The sequence below is a fragment of the Emys orbicularis genome, chromosome 7 (assembly GCF_028017835.1).
Source record: "Emys orbicularis isolate rEmyOrb1 chromosome 7, rEmyOrb1.hap1, whole genome shotgun sequence".
Classification (NCBI taxonomy): Eukaryota; Metazoa; Chordata; order Testudines; family Emydidae; genus Emys; species Emys orbicularis.
Window position 1 is genome coordinate 4,937,378 of NC_088689.1, and position 19,117 is coordinate 4,956,494.

At 50.2% G+C, this 19,117-nt stretch overlaps 1 protein-coding gene across 1 annotated transcript; it reads right to left on the minus strand.

The window, feature by feature from the left end:
- Nucleotides 1–9,287: 9,287 nt before the first annotated feature.
- Nucleotides 9,288–14,875, minus strand: CALHM1 (calcium homeostasis modulator 1). Its single transcript, XM_065408734.1, has 2 exons — nt 14,327–14,875; nt 9,288–9,755 (listed from the first exon to the last, which is right to left on the minus strand). The coding sequence occupies exons 1-2, from the start codon at nt 14,873–14,875 to the stop codon at nt 9,288–9,290; spliced, it is 1,017 nt and encodes a 338-aa protein (XP_065264806.1).
- Nucleotides 14,876–19,117: the final 4,242 nt, after the last annotated feature.

The window sequence follows — 19,117 nt, forward strand, 5'->3', positions numbered from 1 at the left end:
GTTAGAAACACAATTCTTTTAAAATGAAAACTGAGATTCTGATCTCATCAGGAGCTGGGGCCTTTGGCATGAGCCTGTGGTACCTGGGCCTTGATCCAGCCCCGGTGCCCTCAGCTCCCTTATAATGGTAGCTGCATTTTGTTGAACTCCCTACAGTTTGTCGGTATCGTTCTGGTGATGCGGTGGCCAGCAATTAATTCACTCTTCCAGATGTAGCCCCTGCTGCATTACACGATGGCTCTGCATGTGCCACCCCAAATTTCACTGGACTCTTGCTGCTACTACATCCCATTGCAAACTCATGCCTGATTTGCTATCCCGTATCACTCCCACCCTCGTCTGGCCATCACTGCTTCCCAGGCTTGTCCCTCCCCCTGCGTGTCTGGGGCATCCGATTCTTTTCCCCAGATGCACTCTTCCAAGTTGAATCTCATGTTGTTATTTGTTAATAATGCTTATGTTATAATTATATTAACAATGCAGCCAGTCGTTGCAGGGTGTTGTGCATTGCCCCGTTAAGAGGGATCGTGCCCTGGGCTTCTTCAATCAACAGTACTACAGGAAGTGCACAGAAATAGCTGAAGCAGTTTGTTGAGTTGAGCAGATCCTTGTCGGGTGACTCATCTGTGAAGCCTGAGGCTTGTCTCAACTTCAGAGGCCTTGGGAGGGACAAGATATCCTCTGGAGGATGTGGTTGCAGCTGGTTAGGTTGTGTGTGCATGAGCCTTAGGAGAATGATTAGGGAGCTGTGACCAAGGAACCTGGTAACTGGGGATCCGTCTGCCTTTGTCTTCACTGGGTGTCACTGAGGCCTCACCCTTTCATGACAACTGGCTCTTTAGCTTGTGGGAGGGTTGCTGCAATAGGGGGTGTCTGAGGTCTGGGGTGAGAGGAGGTTGGGGCCTCCCCCCAAAAGCAATTAAAAATGATCCCTTGATCCAAGAATTTGAAATGCTCCACCTGGTGACCCAAATGCTGCTCTCTATGCTTTCTGGGCTGTAAGGCCAGACTTCCCCCTGCTGTGTCTTTGATCTCTTTGCCTGCTGTACAGGTGCTGGGCAGCCCCTTGTTACAAAGGGGATTCGGTGTCAGGCTCTGATCCCGAAGTGTAAATGGAAAAGGCAAAGAGTTTCTCTCTGCAAATGGAAGCCTGCTCTTTGGTCTCTTAATGGATCTGCCCAGGAGTTTGCATGGTAATAACAGCTCTGAGACTAGTGAGAAGGCTCCTTTTTGGTGGATCATAACTGTGCCAAACTGAAAAAAATAAAACTGGAAACAGTGTTTATCTTTTAATCTCCTTTGTGTTGTAAGTCAAGCTGTGTTCCTATTAACTTCTGGACAGGTGCCTTGATTAAAGAGCTGAGTGTGAAGATTAATGATAAATCTGTGACGTGTTCCTTTCTCCCCAGAGTCAACCTGACTAATCATGAACTTGGATACAACTTCGTTAATAGTCTTTCTGGCTTGAGCTTAGAATTTCACTGGTACTGACTTCAGGGGGCAGGAAGGGACAACAAACCAGTAATTAAGCTTTACATTAACTGCAATCACCTTGGCTCCTGCTGGGCCAAAACTGGGTTGTTTAAAAAGAGCAACTGCGGGAGAGAGGGAGAAAGAGAAATAAACTATTGATAATTTGATATGTGGTTTAAGGGACATGACTGAGGTAAAAATATTCCCCGAATACTTTCCTTTCATACATTACTAAGAAAACCACAGTTATCAGAGTGTGAATTTTGGCAATCAAGGCTGAGCTTTTCAAAGCCATTTAGAGGATTTGGATGCCTAATTTCAATCAATTTGTTTGGGAATTGGGTAGCCAGATTGCAGTGCATAGGAATTGGGTTGTATCCCTTTAAATAATTTGGGAACCATCTAGTTGGCTTCTATTGCAGAACCCACCGATACGCTGCCAGAGCAGCATTGCATATATGTATCTAGGCCTTGTATGTTTGTATCTAGTTAGTAGACATGGTTATTTGGAATCCAGCTGTGTCATGTGGCTTCCTCCTATTCTTAATGTTGTATAAAGGCACAACACAAAGCCCTTAGGCAGCTTTAAAAACTGTAGCCCTGAGGTGCTGTTTGTCATAGGTTTTGCTGTCTACATTTTACTCTGCTGCTTGTGTGTGCAGTTCCAGCTCTGTAGGGGTTTACTTACATGTATCTGTCTTCATGACGTTAAACAAAAATAACCCCCAACTCTAATTCACGGCGGAGTTTGTAAATCTCTCTTTTAAAAAAAAAACCCACAGCCTGAAATTTGAGCCTAAATGATTGACTTGACAGTGGCTCCTTCTAGAATGAACACCCAGTTTGTGTGAAGTTTTTAAGACAGAGAGGAATCTAGGTGAAATCTCAAGGTAAATCAGATTGTAAAAAAAATAAAATAATAATGAATGGCCAACAAGGGTTTCCTGGCTGTCACTATGTTCTATGCCATGGCCACTCGGAGCGTCACAGCTACAGCAGAGGTTTTCCTGCTGAAAAAACAGATCCAGATCACTAGACTTAAAGGAGAATCTCCACAAGCTCTTAGCAATATAGGGTTTATGACACACAATTGAGCAATCTTTTTGTTCCCGTCAGTAGAGGGCAGTGGTGCACATTAGTGAGTGCACTGCACTATCTAGAGGTGCTTTGGTCAGGGTTATTTTAAAGCCTCCTGTGGCCCATGAAGTCAGTCTGAATAGTAACTAAAGAGATTAGTAGGGAAGACTAGATACTTTCCCCTGGCTTTTTCCAGAGCAGCTTGTATGTCCATCAGGTTGTTTACAATAGCACCTAGTGCATGAGAGATTCTTTCAGCCTGCCCCACAAAATCCTTCAGCTGATTCTCACTCTTCTTAGCCCTGAAATCGCATATGATAAAATGGAAGGAAGTCTTGCCTGTGTCCTATAGCATGAGCCTTAGCAAGGGACAAAAACTATTCCCTGCTTGCTATTTCTGGCTACCCAAACAAGGGTTTCCACTGGCATATGGTGCCCTCTAGTGTCTATGAAACTGGTTCTCCAGCAGTTTCGTGCACTTGCTTCTTGGAAACTAAGGCTATGCATAGGTGCTGGAACTAGGGGTGCAGCACCCCCTGGCTTGACGTGGTTTCCATGATATTCAGGGTTTACAGTTTGGTTCAATGGCTCTCAGCTCCCCCACTATACAAATTCCAGCACCCCTGGGGCTATGTCTACACTGGCACTTCTGTTGGTAAAATTTTTGTCGCTCACTCCCCTGACCGAACATAAGTTTCATCCGCGGTAGGGTCTGTAGTGCAGACATAGCCTAAGGGCTTGTCTACACGGGGGTGTTAATCCGCAGCTTTTTGTTGCATGTCGGGTAATTCACAGTACGCAAGCCGCAGTAACCGTGTGTACACAGGATGGCAGCTTGCATTGTTGTGTGCACATGGTGGCCGTTTGTCACATCCTCAGTTTGCAGCATTCTCAGAAGGTTTGCCATGCTCCTAGGCTTTGCTGCTGAGCAGTGGGCATTCTGGGATTTGACTTGCTGTGCACTGTGGGATGCATAGCGAAGCCAGACTAGTTCACATATTTTAAAAATCTCATGATTCATCTGTCTCCTTCCATACTTCCTTTCTGGGTAGGCTGGCCATGCTGCTGTCTGTCAGCAGCAGGGGTGGCTCTATGTATTTCGCCGCCCCAAGCACGGCAGTCAGGCAGCCTTCGGCGGCATGCCTGAGGGAGGTCCACTAGTCCCGCGCCTTTGGTGTACCCGCCGCCAAAGCCGCGGGACTGGCGGACCTCCCACAGGCATGCCGCCAAATCCACCGACCGTCAGGCCGCAACCCCCCCTGCGGCTTGCCGCCCCCGGCACGCGCTTGGAGCACTGGTGCCTGGAGCTGCCCCTGGTCAGCGGGGACCCCGCCATGCTTCATGCCGCTATGCTGGCAGTCTCAAATACACACATGCCCCTTGGGCTGTATGTCAGCGCTCAAAGCCTGAGGAATTGGTACTGGACTTTGCCTGCTTCACCACCAAGCAGGTGATGGTGCAGCAGCTCCTTCAGTGGCGGTGGACCCAGGACCCAGAAGAGGAAGACACCAAGCAACTGATAGAGCAGTGGTTTTCAACCTGCGGTCTGTGGACTCCTGGGACTCCACAGACTGTCTAAGATTCCCAAAGGGGTCCACACTTCCACTTGAGATTTTTTATGCGTCTGCAAATGAAAAAAGGTGGAGAACCACCGTGCTAGAGGACTGGTTCCTGGAGCCGCTTCACAGCAGCAGTGCCACTTCTGGGCCTGGGAAACCAGCCTCGACTGGAGGGAACGAATTGTTCTGCAGACCTGGGATGACCAGCCGTGGCGAGAGAATTGCAGGAGGGGGGGAAGGCGGCCTTTTTGGAGCTATGCGCTGAGCTAGCCCCACAGCGGCAGCGTACCAACATGCGGCGCCCTAGACCTGTGGACAAGCAGGTCACCATTGTCCGTTCAGAATCCCCCCAGTCCGTAGCCAACCAATTTGGAGCTTGACTGTTGGGGCTATTGTCGTGCAGGTGTGTGATGCCAGGTACGGTTGCACCAGGTTATAAAGCTTGTTAGTGCTCAGGAGGTTTTTGATGGCTTCGCATGCACGGGGTTCCCGAGCTGTATTGGGACAACTGATGGGACTTATGGCTATTATTTGTCCCCCCCCCCCGGCCCCCAGCAGGGCTCAGAACTCATAAACAGAAGCGGGGTATTTCTCCCTGGTGCTCCAAGCATGTGCTACCATCGTGGTGGGTTTACAGGCTGGTCTGGAAGGATTCCCGATGCTAGAATCTTTCAAAACTGAGCTCTCTTTGCCTTAATGGAGGAAGGACTGTTTGCCCCCAGGATCACACACACACACACAAAAAATCCCAAAGATTATGCAGCTGCATGTTGTATTTTGCCCCAATATTTGTGAGTAAGGGAGCCAGCCTTAGCGATGGGTGGGAAGCCGAGGGGCAGAGACTCGCTCAGCGGTCTGAGCAGCCAGCAAGGCGTCCAATGCAACATGCAAACAGGTGGGGCGATCTTGTCAGGGATTGCTCTGATTTTGAGTCTCAGACCCGTTTTTTGTGCAGTTCAGCGTTGTTTATGGGCAGTGGAAGTGCAATGTCGCGGCGATGCCTGGTGTGGTTGTAAAACCTGATGAATTTAGTGCACGCTTAATTATTTTCTGTTGCAGATGTTGGCTCCTTATGAATGAAATTTTAAAGGCTTTTATAAAATAAACAGAAACGAACCTTCACTTGAAAATGAAACAACGGCTTTTAATTCTGAAACTATCTATTACAAAACAATCTAACTATAAAGAAGCCTTTCATTAAACCAGCAGTGAAACAAAACAGCAAAGTACAATAGGGCAGGGCAGGGCATGATACAAGGACCCAGTATACGTCTTGGCTCTGCCTCTTCTGGTTCGTGGGACTTGGGCTCAAAGTTACTAGGGGCGATAGAGGGCTCAAAAGAGCAGGGGTTCCAGGTGCCCTGAGCTCAGGTCTGGGAGGGAAATGGCTCAGGGAGCAGTGCTGCAGAGATACAGCGGGGAGGAGTTGTTGTTCCAGGTACCCTGTGTTATTCAGGGGCTGCAGAACGTGGCTGAGTGTTGGTTGATAGAGCCTGCTGCCCTGATAGTGACGTGTGCTGCTGCAACAGGGCATCTTGGCATCTCCCTGTCTTTTTTTTCATACTGGCTTTGGCCATGGCAAGGCTTTCCCTGGCAACTGTCACGCCATCCTTCGCTACTGCACCAATCTCCCTCAGAAAGCTCCTTGTCGGATTCCCCTTCAGTCTTTAGATACAACCTCCACCTCCCTGTGTGTTTCCGTTTTCTGGGGACGCTGAGGTCTGCAAACATTTCATCGCAGGTTTCCGTTTTCTCCCCCTCAGCTTTGCCAGCCACTCGGCTGTTGAGAAGGGCCCTGTTCTGGAGGGGCTGGCCAGTGCCAGATGCTGCAGTTGTTGGGGAGCATTAAAAATAAATAAAAGACCAGCAGTTATTGTTCATGTTCTAAGGAGGCTGCGACAGCATTTTCTTGCATGCATTTCTGGCTTCACCTCTCTGAGATCCTTCCCACGCTTGGGGAACCTCGGGGATGGTAAGCGGTGTGTGCTTTGGGATTTTGATCTGGGCAGGGTATGCCGTTCGGCTTTGCTGTAGTGCCGTGGAGTTATAGGTGCTGGAACAATTTGTATAGTGGGGGTGCTGAAAGCTATTGAACCAAACTGTAAACCCTGAATATGATGAAAACCACTTCAAACCAGGGGGTGCTCCTGCACCCCCAGTATCCCTAGTTCCAGCACCTATGCATGGAGGCGGGGAGGGAGGGGGGGTTGGGGAATTATGTTTCTAGTCGGGGGGTGGGGGTGGGAATTGTGTTTCCTGCTCAAGGCAGTTTTGCTGTTGCCTTGGAGGTGCTTATATAATGTTACCCTGAGACAGGTGACGAGGAGGCAGAGAATGGCCTTATACAAAACCACCAAGAGCAGACCAGCGAGAGATGCTGTGAAGTTATTCACCAAGATGATCCCCCCCCGCCCCCGAAGTGTTGCAGGAGTAGAAGGGAGTTGTGAGCTATACAGGCGCCGGGGGAAGGAATGATCAGGTTGCTGTTTCTCATAATCTCCCAACAAAAATGGAGCAATTTCTCAGCCTTATCATTTGCTTTCTCTCCCCCGCAGAGATGTCAAAAGTGACAGTGCTCTGCAGTGGTTGCCTGAACATTCGCCGTTACCGGTCGGTAAGAATGCGTGTCACAGGGTGTTTACGAGGGAGCTGGGCCCTTTTTAGCTTTACGGGCACACAGTGATTGTGTCGACCTCATGTAACGTGAGAACACTAACCAAGCTTCATTTTTTGTAGCCACCGGCTCACTAAACTTCTGCATTTCTCACAAAAGACTGTTCTCCTTCTTCCAATCTGGGGTGGGAGAGAGGCTGCGCCATGCTGGCGGCTGCCATTTTGAGGTGCGCCACAGGGTTGGCGGGGGAGGGTGTTTGCCAGGCTGAGGTAAGGGAAAAGGAAAATGGGTACGTGGGCATGTGCCTGCCGTGGCGTTGGTCTGAAAACAGTTGGCAGTCAGGGCTTTAGCATGAGATGGAGGCCAACTGCCCTGCTGGAGTAGCTGCCATTTTGGAAAGGTATATGGGAGTGGGGGGAATGGACAACCTAGGCAGATGGAGGGAAAGGAGGGAGGCAGGGACCTCGGCCTCAGAGAGGCTTCTAGCTCACATCTGCCTACAATGGCTGTGGCCATGGGGCACCTGGAACAGAAGCTAGCAATCAGGGCCGGCTCTGGCTTTTTTGCCGCCCTAGGCAAAAAAGCCACCGGCCGCCCCCCCATTGCGGCAAGGGAGGGCGCCAAGCCCGGCCGCGGGCCCGCAGTCCCCAACCGGCCGGAGCGCCGGGGGGAGGGCGGAGAGCCCGGCTGGGGCTCTCCGCTCTCCCTGGCGGCCAGAGCGCCGGGAGCAGGGCAGAGAGCCCGGCCGGAGCCCCGCTCTCCCCGACCGGCCGGAGCACCGGAGGGAGGGCGGCGAGCCCGGCCGGGGCCCCGCTCTCCCCGACCGGCCGGAGCGCCGGGGGGAGGGCAGCGAGCCCGGCCAGGGCCCCGCTCTCCCCGACCGGCCGGAGCGCCGGGGGGAGGGCGGCGAGCCCGGCCGGGGCCCCGCTCTCCCCGACCGGCCGGAGCGCTGCGGGGAGGGCGGCGAGCCCAGTCGCGGCCCCGCTCTCGGGCCGGAGTGCCCCGCCGCGCCGCCCCCCTCCAGGCGCCGCCCCAAGCACACGCTTGGTGGGCTGGTGCCTGGAGCCGGCCCTGCTAGCAACACAATGTAGCATAATAATAATAAATTAGAACATAACTATTCTAAAAAGACTTACATGCCGAGGTTCCCTGCGTAGGATCAGTCCCAGTCTGGGTTGCTGCCTAGGAATCGGGGTTGGTTGCTGCAGGGCGGGAATCAGGCTCGCCTTCTACCTGGGCGGTATCAGGGTCCTGAGTCCTGAAGAGATCCTGGATTTTCAGGGAGATATCTTCCCCGGGCTCCTCCTCCTATGAGTCTCACTGGTCATGCTCGGGGGGAGGGAGGGAAGATGGGGAAGAAAGTGGCCAGGGTCATGTGGTTATGTAAAATCTTATCCAGCTCTTCAAAAACTGGACAGGTTACGTGTCCCTCATTGGATATTTTGTCCCTGTTGTTCCTCATTTTAATGTTCTTGAGCTGTTTGCTCTTTCTTTGGCACTGTTTGGCGTCCCAGTCATGGCCCCTCACAGACATCTGCCTAGCAATGTTCACAAGAAGATCTTTGTCCTGGTGGCTGACCACAACATGTCTCACCTCCCCAGAGGGTGATGAGATCCACGGTCTTGACACGACTCCGAGTGGCTGCTGGAGGTGTGCTGTTGGGTTTCTGGAGTGTTATTGCAGCTATTGTGATAAACTGGAATCCAGGAGCAAATGGACAAAATCTGGTTGTGCACCAGCTCGTACACAGGAGGAGCTGTCCGGTCAACTCAACCCCCGAGCTGGGGAGGCTATGCAGGTAAGCTGACAAGTCAGTAATGGTTGCTAGCAAAGCAGCATGGGATAGCAGTTGGAGGACTGCCAAAGTAGTGCACGGCGGCATTGCGTGTACTTGAACAATAGACTGGACTAACTGGCTTCGCTGCAAAGTTAGTTCACTTTGAAAGAGGACTACAGAGTCCTGTGATAAATGTGTAGTCGGTGCACTACAATGAATTGCATTGTGCGCATGCAAGCGTTTTCAAACCACATTAACTCCATCTAGCCCAGTTTAAACTCCCCGTACAGACAAGCGCTCAGTAGTTGCCCTTTGTATGAAGAAATCATTGTCACGGTGGATTTAGACTCTAAATTGAAATTACTGGCTGCAGAACTAAATGCTGGGGCCAGGCATTCTCTATTGCTCAGCTCAGAGGCAACCCCCCCTATGAACTGCAGGCTGGAGTATACAAGGCATGCCAGAGGCGAAATTGCACTGCCATTGGTCCTTCCTGCAAACCTGATTGTCATGCCAGCCTGTTTGAAGGTGGCATCTGGTGCTCATTTTCCCTTCTCCCTACTCAGCTCAGCAGCCCACCCCATGCAGCTCCTGCTCCTCCAAATGGTCTTTTTGTTTCTGCTCAGCTACGTGGAGTATGGACAGATAGGTGGGGAAGAGGTGCTCTGAACTGGCCTCTCTGGAGTGACCATAATGGTCCCAATGTTACTGGGGTACCCCCTGGAAAGGGAGCCCTAGGTGGCCATCTCTAAGGCCACACCTGATCTCTGTTCCTGTAGCTCATCCTCACACTTTACTATAGTAGGTGATAATCTCCCTCTTGGGCAGACTGATGTGATTGCGATGCTGATTTTCCTCCACCCAGCTGTTCCCGTTCTGTAACACCTCCTGATGGAGGCACAGAGGCGGCTTGCATTTGTGCCAGCTCTTCAGGAGCTTGTTCATAGTCCCCTGGTCTGTGATGCCCAGTAGCTTCTCTTTCTCTTCCCCCACTTCCGAGGGAGCCGCCTCAGGGGCGTGGGTGTGCCCCAGGCCTATGTCCTGGTTCATGGCCTCAAAGAACTGCTGGATGCAGACCTTGGCGAAGGTCTTGGCGTGCTCTGTGCAGGTCTCGTCGAACAGCTTGCGCTCAATGTCTATGTAGTGGGACCAATACTTGCTCTTCAGGAAGGCAGCTTGAGTGAAGCAGGGCCGGAGGGCCCTGACAAGGAAAGCCAGCATGGTCATCAGCAGCACGAAGGACCAGCCCAGAGCCTGCAGGGGTAAAAGGTGGGAAACCAAACTAGTCACAACAAGAAAGACCAAGGGTGGGGCTGGGCTCAACCAAAACCATGTCCTTGATCCCAAGTCCTTGACCTCGCAGGGTTGTTCAGATGCCACCAGTTCAGGCCCCTCTCTAATGAAGACTCTGGTTTGTTTTAAACATACCGCAAAGTCCGTAACCAACAGGAATTGCTTTATTTGCCCACAGGGAAAACCGGACCGTGAGTGGGACAGTGTTTAAGGTAAGTGAGGGGCTGATATGGCCAGCATGGTCTTAATGATGGGGGGAAATGTTGTTTGAAAGGTTCACCAGATCCTGAGCTCTGCCAGCTCTCTCTAGATAATGGCTCTACCCTTTCCCCCAGTTGTCTTCAATAACTAAATCTGTAACGTTCCGGGACTGGAAGTATCTGGAGGGGGAAAGGGTACCCCTTAGGATTGAGTGTGTGTGTCTGTCTGCCTCTCTTTAAGGTGCCTGTGATAGGAAGGGAAAGGTAACAGGTGAGTTGGAATGAGAGCTGCCCCTCCCTGCTGTGCTGTGGATCCGTTTCTGCCCTAGAGCCTCTGCCAGAGATGTCAATGAAAATGTATCGGCTAGCAGCACAGATGTGAAACTGCTACGCTGCTGAGGGGTCTCGCTGGGACTGAGGGAGGCCAGGGAGCTCTCACTTCCTTCTCATGCTATGAAGGGTTAAATGCTGCAGTTCTTAGGCCTGGGATGGAGAAAACCTTTGTAGGTAACTTCAGGCCCCTCGCCCGCTCTAACTCCAAAGCACTATAGGGTACAGCAATGCATTTCTAAGCAAAAGTCTCACATAGTTCAAGTCCTACGGTCTTTTTTCTCTTGTGTTCGAATGCTGGTATTTTCCAGACTCTACAGATCAATAAATGTGTTGGCGGAGGGATGGTCTTGTCATTTAGATGCTAGACCAGGCTTGGTTGCTTTGTTCCTTGGGCAAGGGTCAATTCATGGCTCTGCCACAGAGTCCCCTTGTGCAAGATACTTAATCTCTCTGTGCCTCAGTTTGCCTCCTGATAATGTGGATGATGCCTCATGCAGGATGCTGCTGTTTGGCTCAGTCAATCCACGCTTGGATGCTGTGGTGATGGAGGACCTGTACCAGAGAGATGGGATTAAAAGGCCATAGTCTTTAAAGATTAAGCCCTTCCTACACTTCCACCAGAGTTTTTTGTATTTAATGTCCTGGGTTTGTGCTGCCCTGTTCTAACATGACAGACTCTACTAGGGAGGCACTGGGATCTGGATCTTTGACATGACAGACTAACAATTTCAAAGGGAGCATGCAGCCTCCATGTTTAGGTCTGCAATTCATATAGCATGGGAAGAGTGTTAGACTGCAGGTCATGTGACTATCACTGCCTTGGCTACTGATTCTACCCCCAAGGAAAAGCAAGCTGGACTTGCTGAGGGCATTATATTGGTCTCTGAATGGCTACAAAACCAGTCTGAATGCAAGGATAGATTGACACCATGCCCACCTTCTAATGGAGTCCTTTAAGTACCAGGAAATACCCTTTTATGAAATGTACTACCACTCAGCATTTATACTGACACTATAGACAGGAACCAAACCAGAGCAGAGCAGATAGATACATTATATTACAGCAGTATGGAAGCATGTGTACCACTGCCTCCTACTAGTAAAATCAGAAAGACGTGTGTGTCATAGGCTCTATACTGCTAGCAGCTAATGGAGATTCTCCTTCTGCACTAGTAGTAGGAGCCTGTTCTTTTGATAGCAGGAGTTCTACCCCCAGCGTGTGGCATAGCAATATAGTAACAACTGTTAAGTTGGAGGTTGACATGAATTTATTACAGCATTACCTGAAAATGGATCATCTGCCAGGGGCTGGTCTCCTAGCAGAGGAATAATAAAGGCTCTAAGGCAGGGTTTCTCAAACTTGGGTCTGCGGACCCTACTCCAGGAGGGCTGCCAGCCCTGCTGACCAACTCCTCCCCCTCCCTCCCAGCGCCTCCTGCATGCCGCGGAACAGCTGTTCAGCAGCGTGTAGGAGGCGCTGGGAGGGAGGGGGAGGACAGGGGATGGGGTGCGTTTGGGGGAGGGGGCGGAAAGAAGCGGGGAAGAGGTGGGGCCTTGGAGAAAGGGGTGGAGTGGGGGCGGGGCCTGGAGCTGAGCAGGGGGCTTGGGAGTCCGTGGAAATTTTTAAATCTAAATGGGGATTCTCGGGTTGCTAAAGTCTGAGAATCGCTGCTCTAAAGAGTTAAGACATAAAATCAAGTGGAGCAGCCAGAACTTAAACCCCAGTAACAAGGCAAATCATCTTGCTTAGACTGCGGGGTGGATTTTACACTTCCCAATGAAAAGCTCAAGGGTATTTGCATCCTTTCTAAACCACGAGGAACAAATAAGCTGAGAGCAGCAGCCGGAAAGTGCTTTGTTGATGCGGCTGGCTTGGCACTGGGTCACTTGGCATTTGGGGATGTTTACATTGCAAATGAGGAGACCATTTGTGCGTTGTCCCTGTACCTGGGTTTAGATTAGTTATTTCCACACATACATGCACATGCCTTTACTTCTCCAGCTGCATTGCATGACAATTACCATCAATTGTACCAGCCCAAATGGTGCTTCTAGTCTAGTCCAATGCCCTGTCTCTGATAATCACCATATGTGTCCTTCATACACCTGCTCATACGGTGCCATTTAATGGCATGTCCTGAAGCGTGAGGATCAATAGTCCTTATAATTGGTTATCCAACCTGTGTAACTGCAGATGCTGCCCTTATTCAGACAACTGTCTCTTTTTGCTAAGCTGTTAGCCTCAGTAATATCCAGCCTCAATGAGCAGGAGCAGCAAGGCTCTCTTCAGTCTAATTCATAAATTCCAGTGATGGCAATAGAGAGGTCTGGCCTCTGGCCTGCATTAGGACCAGGCTTTCTTGTGCCCTGCCAACCTGCTGGACCCCAATTGTCAGCGCCATGAAGGGCAAACTGGACTTGCCTAACGCAGCCTTCCTGGGCTTGTGCATCGGTTCTATATTCAGGTACTGTCTCTTTTGCAATGACGCACCAGCTGGTGGAGAGTGTTTGCCAATCAGTCTGGAGACCGGGTTCTGTTCTTGTCTCTGCCACTGATTCTGCCTTGTAGTGTTGGCCAAGTCACTTCCCCTCTATGTGCCTCAATTTCTGTATTTAAAATGGGGATAATGGTACTTGCCCATCTGAGTCTCAGCCCCACAGCAGGTAAAGTGTTCTGAGATTCTCAGGTGGAAGGTGCAGTAGCTGTGCTAGGAATGATCAGTCACTTAATATCAAGGTTCCATTTATAAAGAATTGAAACAATTGATAGCTGTTTATATGCAGATTAGCGACATAAAGGAATATAGGTCGTTATAAATGGTCAGATAAGCCATGCTAATAAGCAACCTGTGACTTGTTTGACTCTAGCAATCTACTGATTAGCCATTTATTAAAACAGCTATTAATCATTTATTAACCCTTTATAAATGGAACCGCTATATAAAGTGTGACCAAATTATCAGGATTCCAGCAGCCCAGTGGCTATCTCGAATGCTTCCACATGGGGGGGACCTGAGATCAGAACCCAGCACTTGGGTCCTCACTCCCCAGGCCAGCTTGTGTGGGAGAAATGTCTCCACCAGAAATTGCTACCCTTCGAAAAAAATCTTCCTTTCCCTGGTTCACAGTTCACTAAGCAACTCTTGTTCTCCTTGAAGGCCAATGTCCTGCATTTCTGCTCTCTGACAACCATGCCATGTGGTCCCAGACTCCTCTGATAAAAGAATATCTTGCAGAGGTAGGGTCCTTTGGTCAGAATAGGCAGTTGGCCAAATTCAGCTCTCGTGTAGGCAGGTATAACTCTTATTGACTTTAGGGGGAATTGCCCCAAGTATGCCATGGGCTGAATTTAGCCCTGGATTTGTATGGATCACTTGCCTGCCATGGAAATGCAGCCACTTCTGGAATGGAACATGGCTGTCCATTTAATGGTGCACAGCAACACTCCCCAAGAATTTAGGACAGGCAGTGACTGTGAAAGCTGAATCCAACTGAAACGTCAGGGGGGGATTTAGGAAGGCACAATCTAACTACCCACATTGGAATTAGGCTAGGAGGAGACACTGAGGCTGACAACCCTAGTCTTCCAAAAAACCTGACCTGGGATAGTTAATGGTCATGATGAGCCAAGGCCTCAGATTTACATGCCATCCAAAAGACAGCACCCCCTGGAACCATGCTCAGACACACACTGTGGACCCCAAAGAAAGAGCACCCCCTGTTTTAGGTACCAACACTACTTAGCTCTGTGGTTTGAGCATTGGCCTGCTAAACCCAGGGTTGTGAGTTCAATCCTTGAGGGGCCGTTTAGGGATCTGGGGCAAAAATCTGTCTGGGGATTGGTCCTGCTTTGAGCAGGGGGGTTGGACTAGATGACCTCCTGAGGTCCCTTCCAACCCTGATATTCTATGATTCTACTTCCTGCAGCAACCATGGGTTTCTTCTTGAAAGTCTCCCATCCAGGTAGGACCAAGCCCATATAGCATAAGCCCCCCTTACCTGTGAGATGCAGCGCAGGTATCTCACCGCCACCTCCCTGGCCACAAGCTCCTGCCCGCTGTAGATCTCTTTGCAGGGGATGCGGGCCAGCATCCTCCTCATCTCCTTCTCTGACAGGCCTGTGTAGCTTCCGTTCCCCAGCTTCTCCACTGGCACTGAGGTGCTGAACGCACACATGAAGCATTTCCCGTCCAGCAGTGTCACGGAGATCCAGACAGCGGGTGCGATCATAGCCCGCTGGGCCATGGAGCAGAACATGTAGCGCAGGACAGCCGGGTCCTTCTGCCTCATGCCCGTGGGCCTCTTCCACTCCTCTGCCAGCACGGACACATTGTTGTTCATCACAAAGCCCAGGAGGAACAAGACCAAGGGGGGCACAAACAGGATGCCCATGCCATACGCCAGGTTGTAACTCGGCAGGCAGGGGCAGTTGAAATCAAAGGCGGAGTACATCTGGGCGCTGGCCAGGGCCATGATCCCACAGATGCCATTCATGAAAGATTCCTGATTGGACTGGAGGAACTGGAAGATCATTCGGAACTTATCCATCTTCACGGACAGCCTTTACCTCCCTCCTTTCCTGAACCAAGACCAAGGTCTTGTTCCTCTTTGCTTTATTCTTTCTCCTTGGGAGTCTTTACTCCCTTCCTCCAAGACCCATGGCTCATCTGCAATGATCTCTTACTTCCTTCATGTTGAATTATTCAATTACCTGGAAAAATGCCCCACTTCCCCTTCACAATATTTAAAGCAAACAAACTCACCCCTTTCTTTAGCTTATTAAAGAAACGTTGTTTGCAACAATCCCTCGTTTATTTTCCCCTCTTCTAAGAGAGTATTGTCCATGAATCTCGGCTAGTTCGTGGCTTGGTAAATCTGCCTTCTCTGTTCTTCTCAGTGCCCTCATTTCTCCAGTTCTTTGGTCATTGAGCCCTTTTATTTGTTGGGGGAGCTGTTGTTATATTTCTATAGTCCAGACAGCAATCTAGGTTCTCGGCAGGAAAGGGAGTTGGCTGGACTCTGTGAACTTGTTTGCAAATGCTACAGGGTAGCTGAATGCTCCTCCCACAGATAATTGGTAAGCAGGTGAAAACACATGATCCACTTCTGTAGGATTGTCTCCCACAAGGACGAGAGCGCACTAATGCAAAAATCAGGATGTCTGGCACATCTCTCTCTCTCTGCCAGGGGAATTGTACTGAGGCTAGCAAAACAATTGGAGTGGTTCCTAGATTTATCAGCTTCCTTTCCCCCCTTTCACTTCTATGGGAACTAGTGATGCTGCCGCACTCTGTTGTGTTCTGGGTGGGGTTGGAAGGTAAAGGCAATTCTAGAGTGAGGCAGGGTAAAGTTGCCCATGCTCTAGAGTGTGATACATCGATACAGTATAGAGCTGTTGTCCTATTCTCCCCTCTGCTCCACAGAAGAGCACTCTCGCTTTCAGCCAGACTTACAATGGGACACTTGTCATATTTTGGACTCTTACAGGGCCGTGCACCTAAGGATCACTAAGCACTTTACAAACACTAATCCACAAAGGCCACCGCAGCCATGGGTGGATGAGAGTTTGTACAGTAAGTAAGTAGTATTCTCCCAGGCTTTTAGGGATGGAGACTCTGAGTTACAGACTAGAGCGAGATGTTGGTTAAAACCCAGTGGTCAGAGTCAGGAGTGCTGGGTTCTGTTCCTGGAGGTCCCCTGCAGCCCCAGATTTGCAGTGTGACCTCCCATAAGACACTTCATCTCTCTGTACCTCCATTTCCCCACGTACAAAATGGGGACCATCCTTACCAGCCTCACACTGGTATTTTGGAGACTCATTTTTTATCATGAACCCTGTCATTTTCATTCACGGTTTATTAAGCACTTTTGAGATGCTGGAGGGGAAGATGCAAAGTATTATTATGATAGAGGTTAAATGGTTTTCTTGAAATGAGTCACCGACAGAGCCCAGGAGTCCTGTCTTTCCTGTGCTCTAGCCGCAAGCCACACGGGGCCCATTCCTCCATTCCTTTAGTGGAGTAACACCTGGCATGAACTTGTCTCGTGCTGGTTCCCGAGAGCCTTGGGGAGAAGAAATCTGTTAATAAAATGTTAACAAGCCACCCTATGTAAATTGGTTTTATGAGTGAGGTAGAAACCAGGCTCTCTCTGAGGGGGCCCTTTATGCTGCCTGTGTGTAGTTAAGCAGGGAAGTTGCATTGCTCGGGTCAAAGGTTCTGAGATTGGATTATCGCACACAGCCCTGCCCCCAGCTCTCAAGGACTTTGCTATTAACATGGGATCCATTCACTTTCATATGTTGTCTTCTTTTCTGTGTTTACAGATCCTCTTTATAAAGCAGGGTCCCATAGAACATAAGAATGGCCATACTGGGTCAGACCAATGGTCCATTTAGCCCAGTATCCTGTCTACCAACAGTGGCCAATGCCAGGTGCCCCAGAGGGAAGGAACAGAACAGGTCATCATCAAGTGATCCATCCCCTGTCGCTCATTCTCAGCTTCTGGCAAACAGAAGCTAGGGACACCATCCCCGCCCAGCCTGGCTAATAGCCATTGATGGACTTATTCCTGCTTCTGACATACTGGTCAGCACCCCCAAAGAGGGGTAAAACTTGAACCTCTTCCTGCATTGGGCAGGTTCAGCTCTGGAGCTGGACTCAGAATGCATCGCTCAGAACCAGAGCGTGGGATTCAAACCCCTTTGAGCTCTGTGGATGATCAAACTGGGGTTCTGGAACTCACCACTTGGATCTATCTCGACTCAGAAATAGGTTCACCCCACAGGAGAGGATGCATGAAGATGCCCCCTTCCCAGCATTAGACGCTGGCAGGCACCAGCTTCTGTGCATCCTCCTGCTCAGCCTCTGCCAATCTCGGCTATGGGGGTTTTGTCTAGGGAGGGGCAAGCTGCTTGGAAATATAGAATCCATCCCTCACTCCAACCTCATTTGGAAGACGGCCCAGAGGCCACCCTACTGTGTACTGGGAGGAAGAGTCTTTCAGAAGAGTCCGTCTAACAGACTCCAAGGTTTGGTCCATCTGGGCCCTATTTACGCTTTCCCCATCCCCAGGGAGGAAAGCGGGAGGGAGTTGAGATGGGAGAGAAGCAAGCTGTCATACTATTTCTTGTAGTTGTGGGGGGATGGGATCTGAGGTGACCTAGTCTAATGCCCTATTAAAGGACAGGCGGTTACTGACCTAAAAACATTTTACCAGCTGATCTCTTTTGACAATGAGTGATAAATCGTGTCACATTTAGACTGTCACTTTGGCACCAGCTCAGGTATAGGGACAGCTCAATCTCCTCAACTGTCCCTGACTGAAGAGCTAGTAAATGGATCTGTCTTGACCAATCTGCAAGCACCTCACCTCACCATCCCTCTCTTCCTTTCTTATTCTGTCCATTCTGAAAGGGTGCATTAAGCTCAAATGGGAGCTGGACCCAGTTCAATGTATTGTAAATGTCTAGGCAGAGTGGATATGCTCAAGACCTGATACTGGGGATGAAGGAAACAAAGGCTAAAGAATTCAGTGTATTCATTCTAGGGTCTCGTAAGCCAGCAAAATAACTGTTTGAATTAAATCCCAACCTACCCTCAGAATGTGAACCGTTGCAGCTTCTGAAGATATAGGAATGGGGTGCTAGGAAAAGAATCAGTGTGGGTGAGGGAGGGTGGTCTATTGGCAAAGGCCCAGGTCAGGAACCTGGGAGAACTGGTTTTAGTTCCTGCCACAGATTCCCTGTGTGACCTTGGTCAAGTTACTTAATCTACTCTCTGCCTCAGTTTCCCATCTATAAAAAGGGCATGATATTCCCCTGCTTCTCAGGGGTATGCTGATGATTCAAAACCACCCATGGTTGCAATGCTATGGGGAGGATTGCCATATAAGTACCCAGCCAGGCAGAAATATGTAAAAGCATCCATCCAGCAGCTTGTGCTGTCCTTGGGTCCCCTAACTCCTGCCAAGGAAGTGAATGATTTGCTTTATCACATGAGGTTTTTCCCCAGTTCCTCTTGCTAACAACCCATTCCCAGGGGATAGCATTGGCTAGGGAATTTGTGCTCTGACATGTTCTCTTCTCGCTATTTTATCCAGTCATGTTTAACCAGTGCCATCCACCCGAGTATCTCAGGACTTCCACCCTTGTGTCTTCACATAGGCCTACGCTTGCAGCGGTGTGCAGAGTACGGACATGGCACCAGGGCCGGCTCCAGGGTTTTGGCTGCCCCAAGCAGCCAAAAAAAAAAAAAAAAAAAGCCGCGATCGTGATCTGTGGCGGCAATTCGGCGGGAGGTCCTTCGCTCCGAGCGGGAGTGAGGGACTGTCCGCCGAATTGCCGCCAAATAGCTGGACGTGCCGCCCCCCTCCGGAGTGGCCGCCCCAAGCACCTGCTTGCCAGGCTGGTGCCTGGAGCCGGCCCTGCATCGCACACCCCGATAGCATGTGTGTAACTAGCAGTGTAGACACTGAGGCATTGCATAGGTGAATAGAATATAGACATGCCAGAACCTCTAGGCTATATATCTATATGGGTGTCTACATGCTCGTGCAGTGCCTCCCATATCTACACTGCTGCCTTCCCACTTCCGGAACCTTTCCCAGCCGCAGTGAAAGTCTCCATTTACAGCAGGGAGAGGCTCTGGCAACGGGGAGAGGCTCCAGCAGCTCCTTGCCTTTGCCAGAGCCTTTCACTGCCATGTGTACAACACACCACGCAGTGTGGACGCAGCCTGCCTTTCACTGCGGTGTGCAGCGACACGTACCCTACACACCGTCACAATTGTA

Coding starts and splice junctions, on each gene's coding strand:
- CALHM1 (XM_065408734.1), bottom strand. CDS start 14,875: ATGGATAAGTTCCGAATGATCTTCCAGTTCCTCCAGTCCAATCAGGAA. Junction 9,756..14,326: donor ACCTGCGCTGCATCTCACAG/GTAAGGGGGGCT, acceptor TTACCCCTGCAG/GCTCTGGGCTGGTCCTTCGT.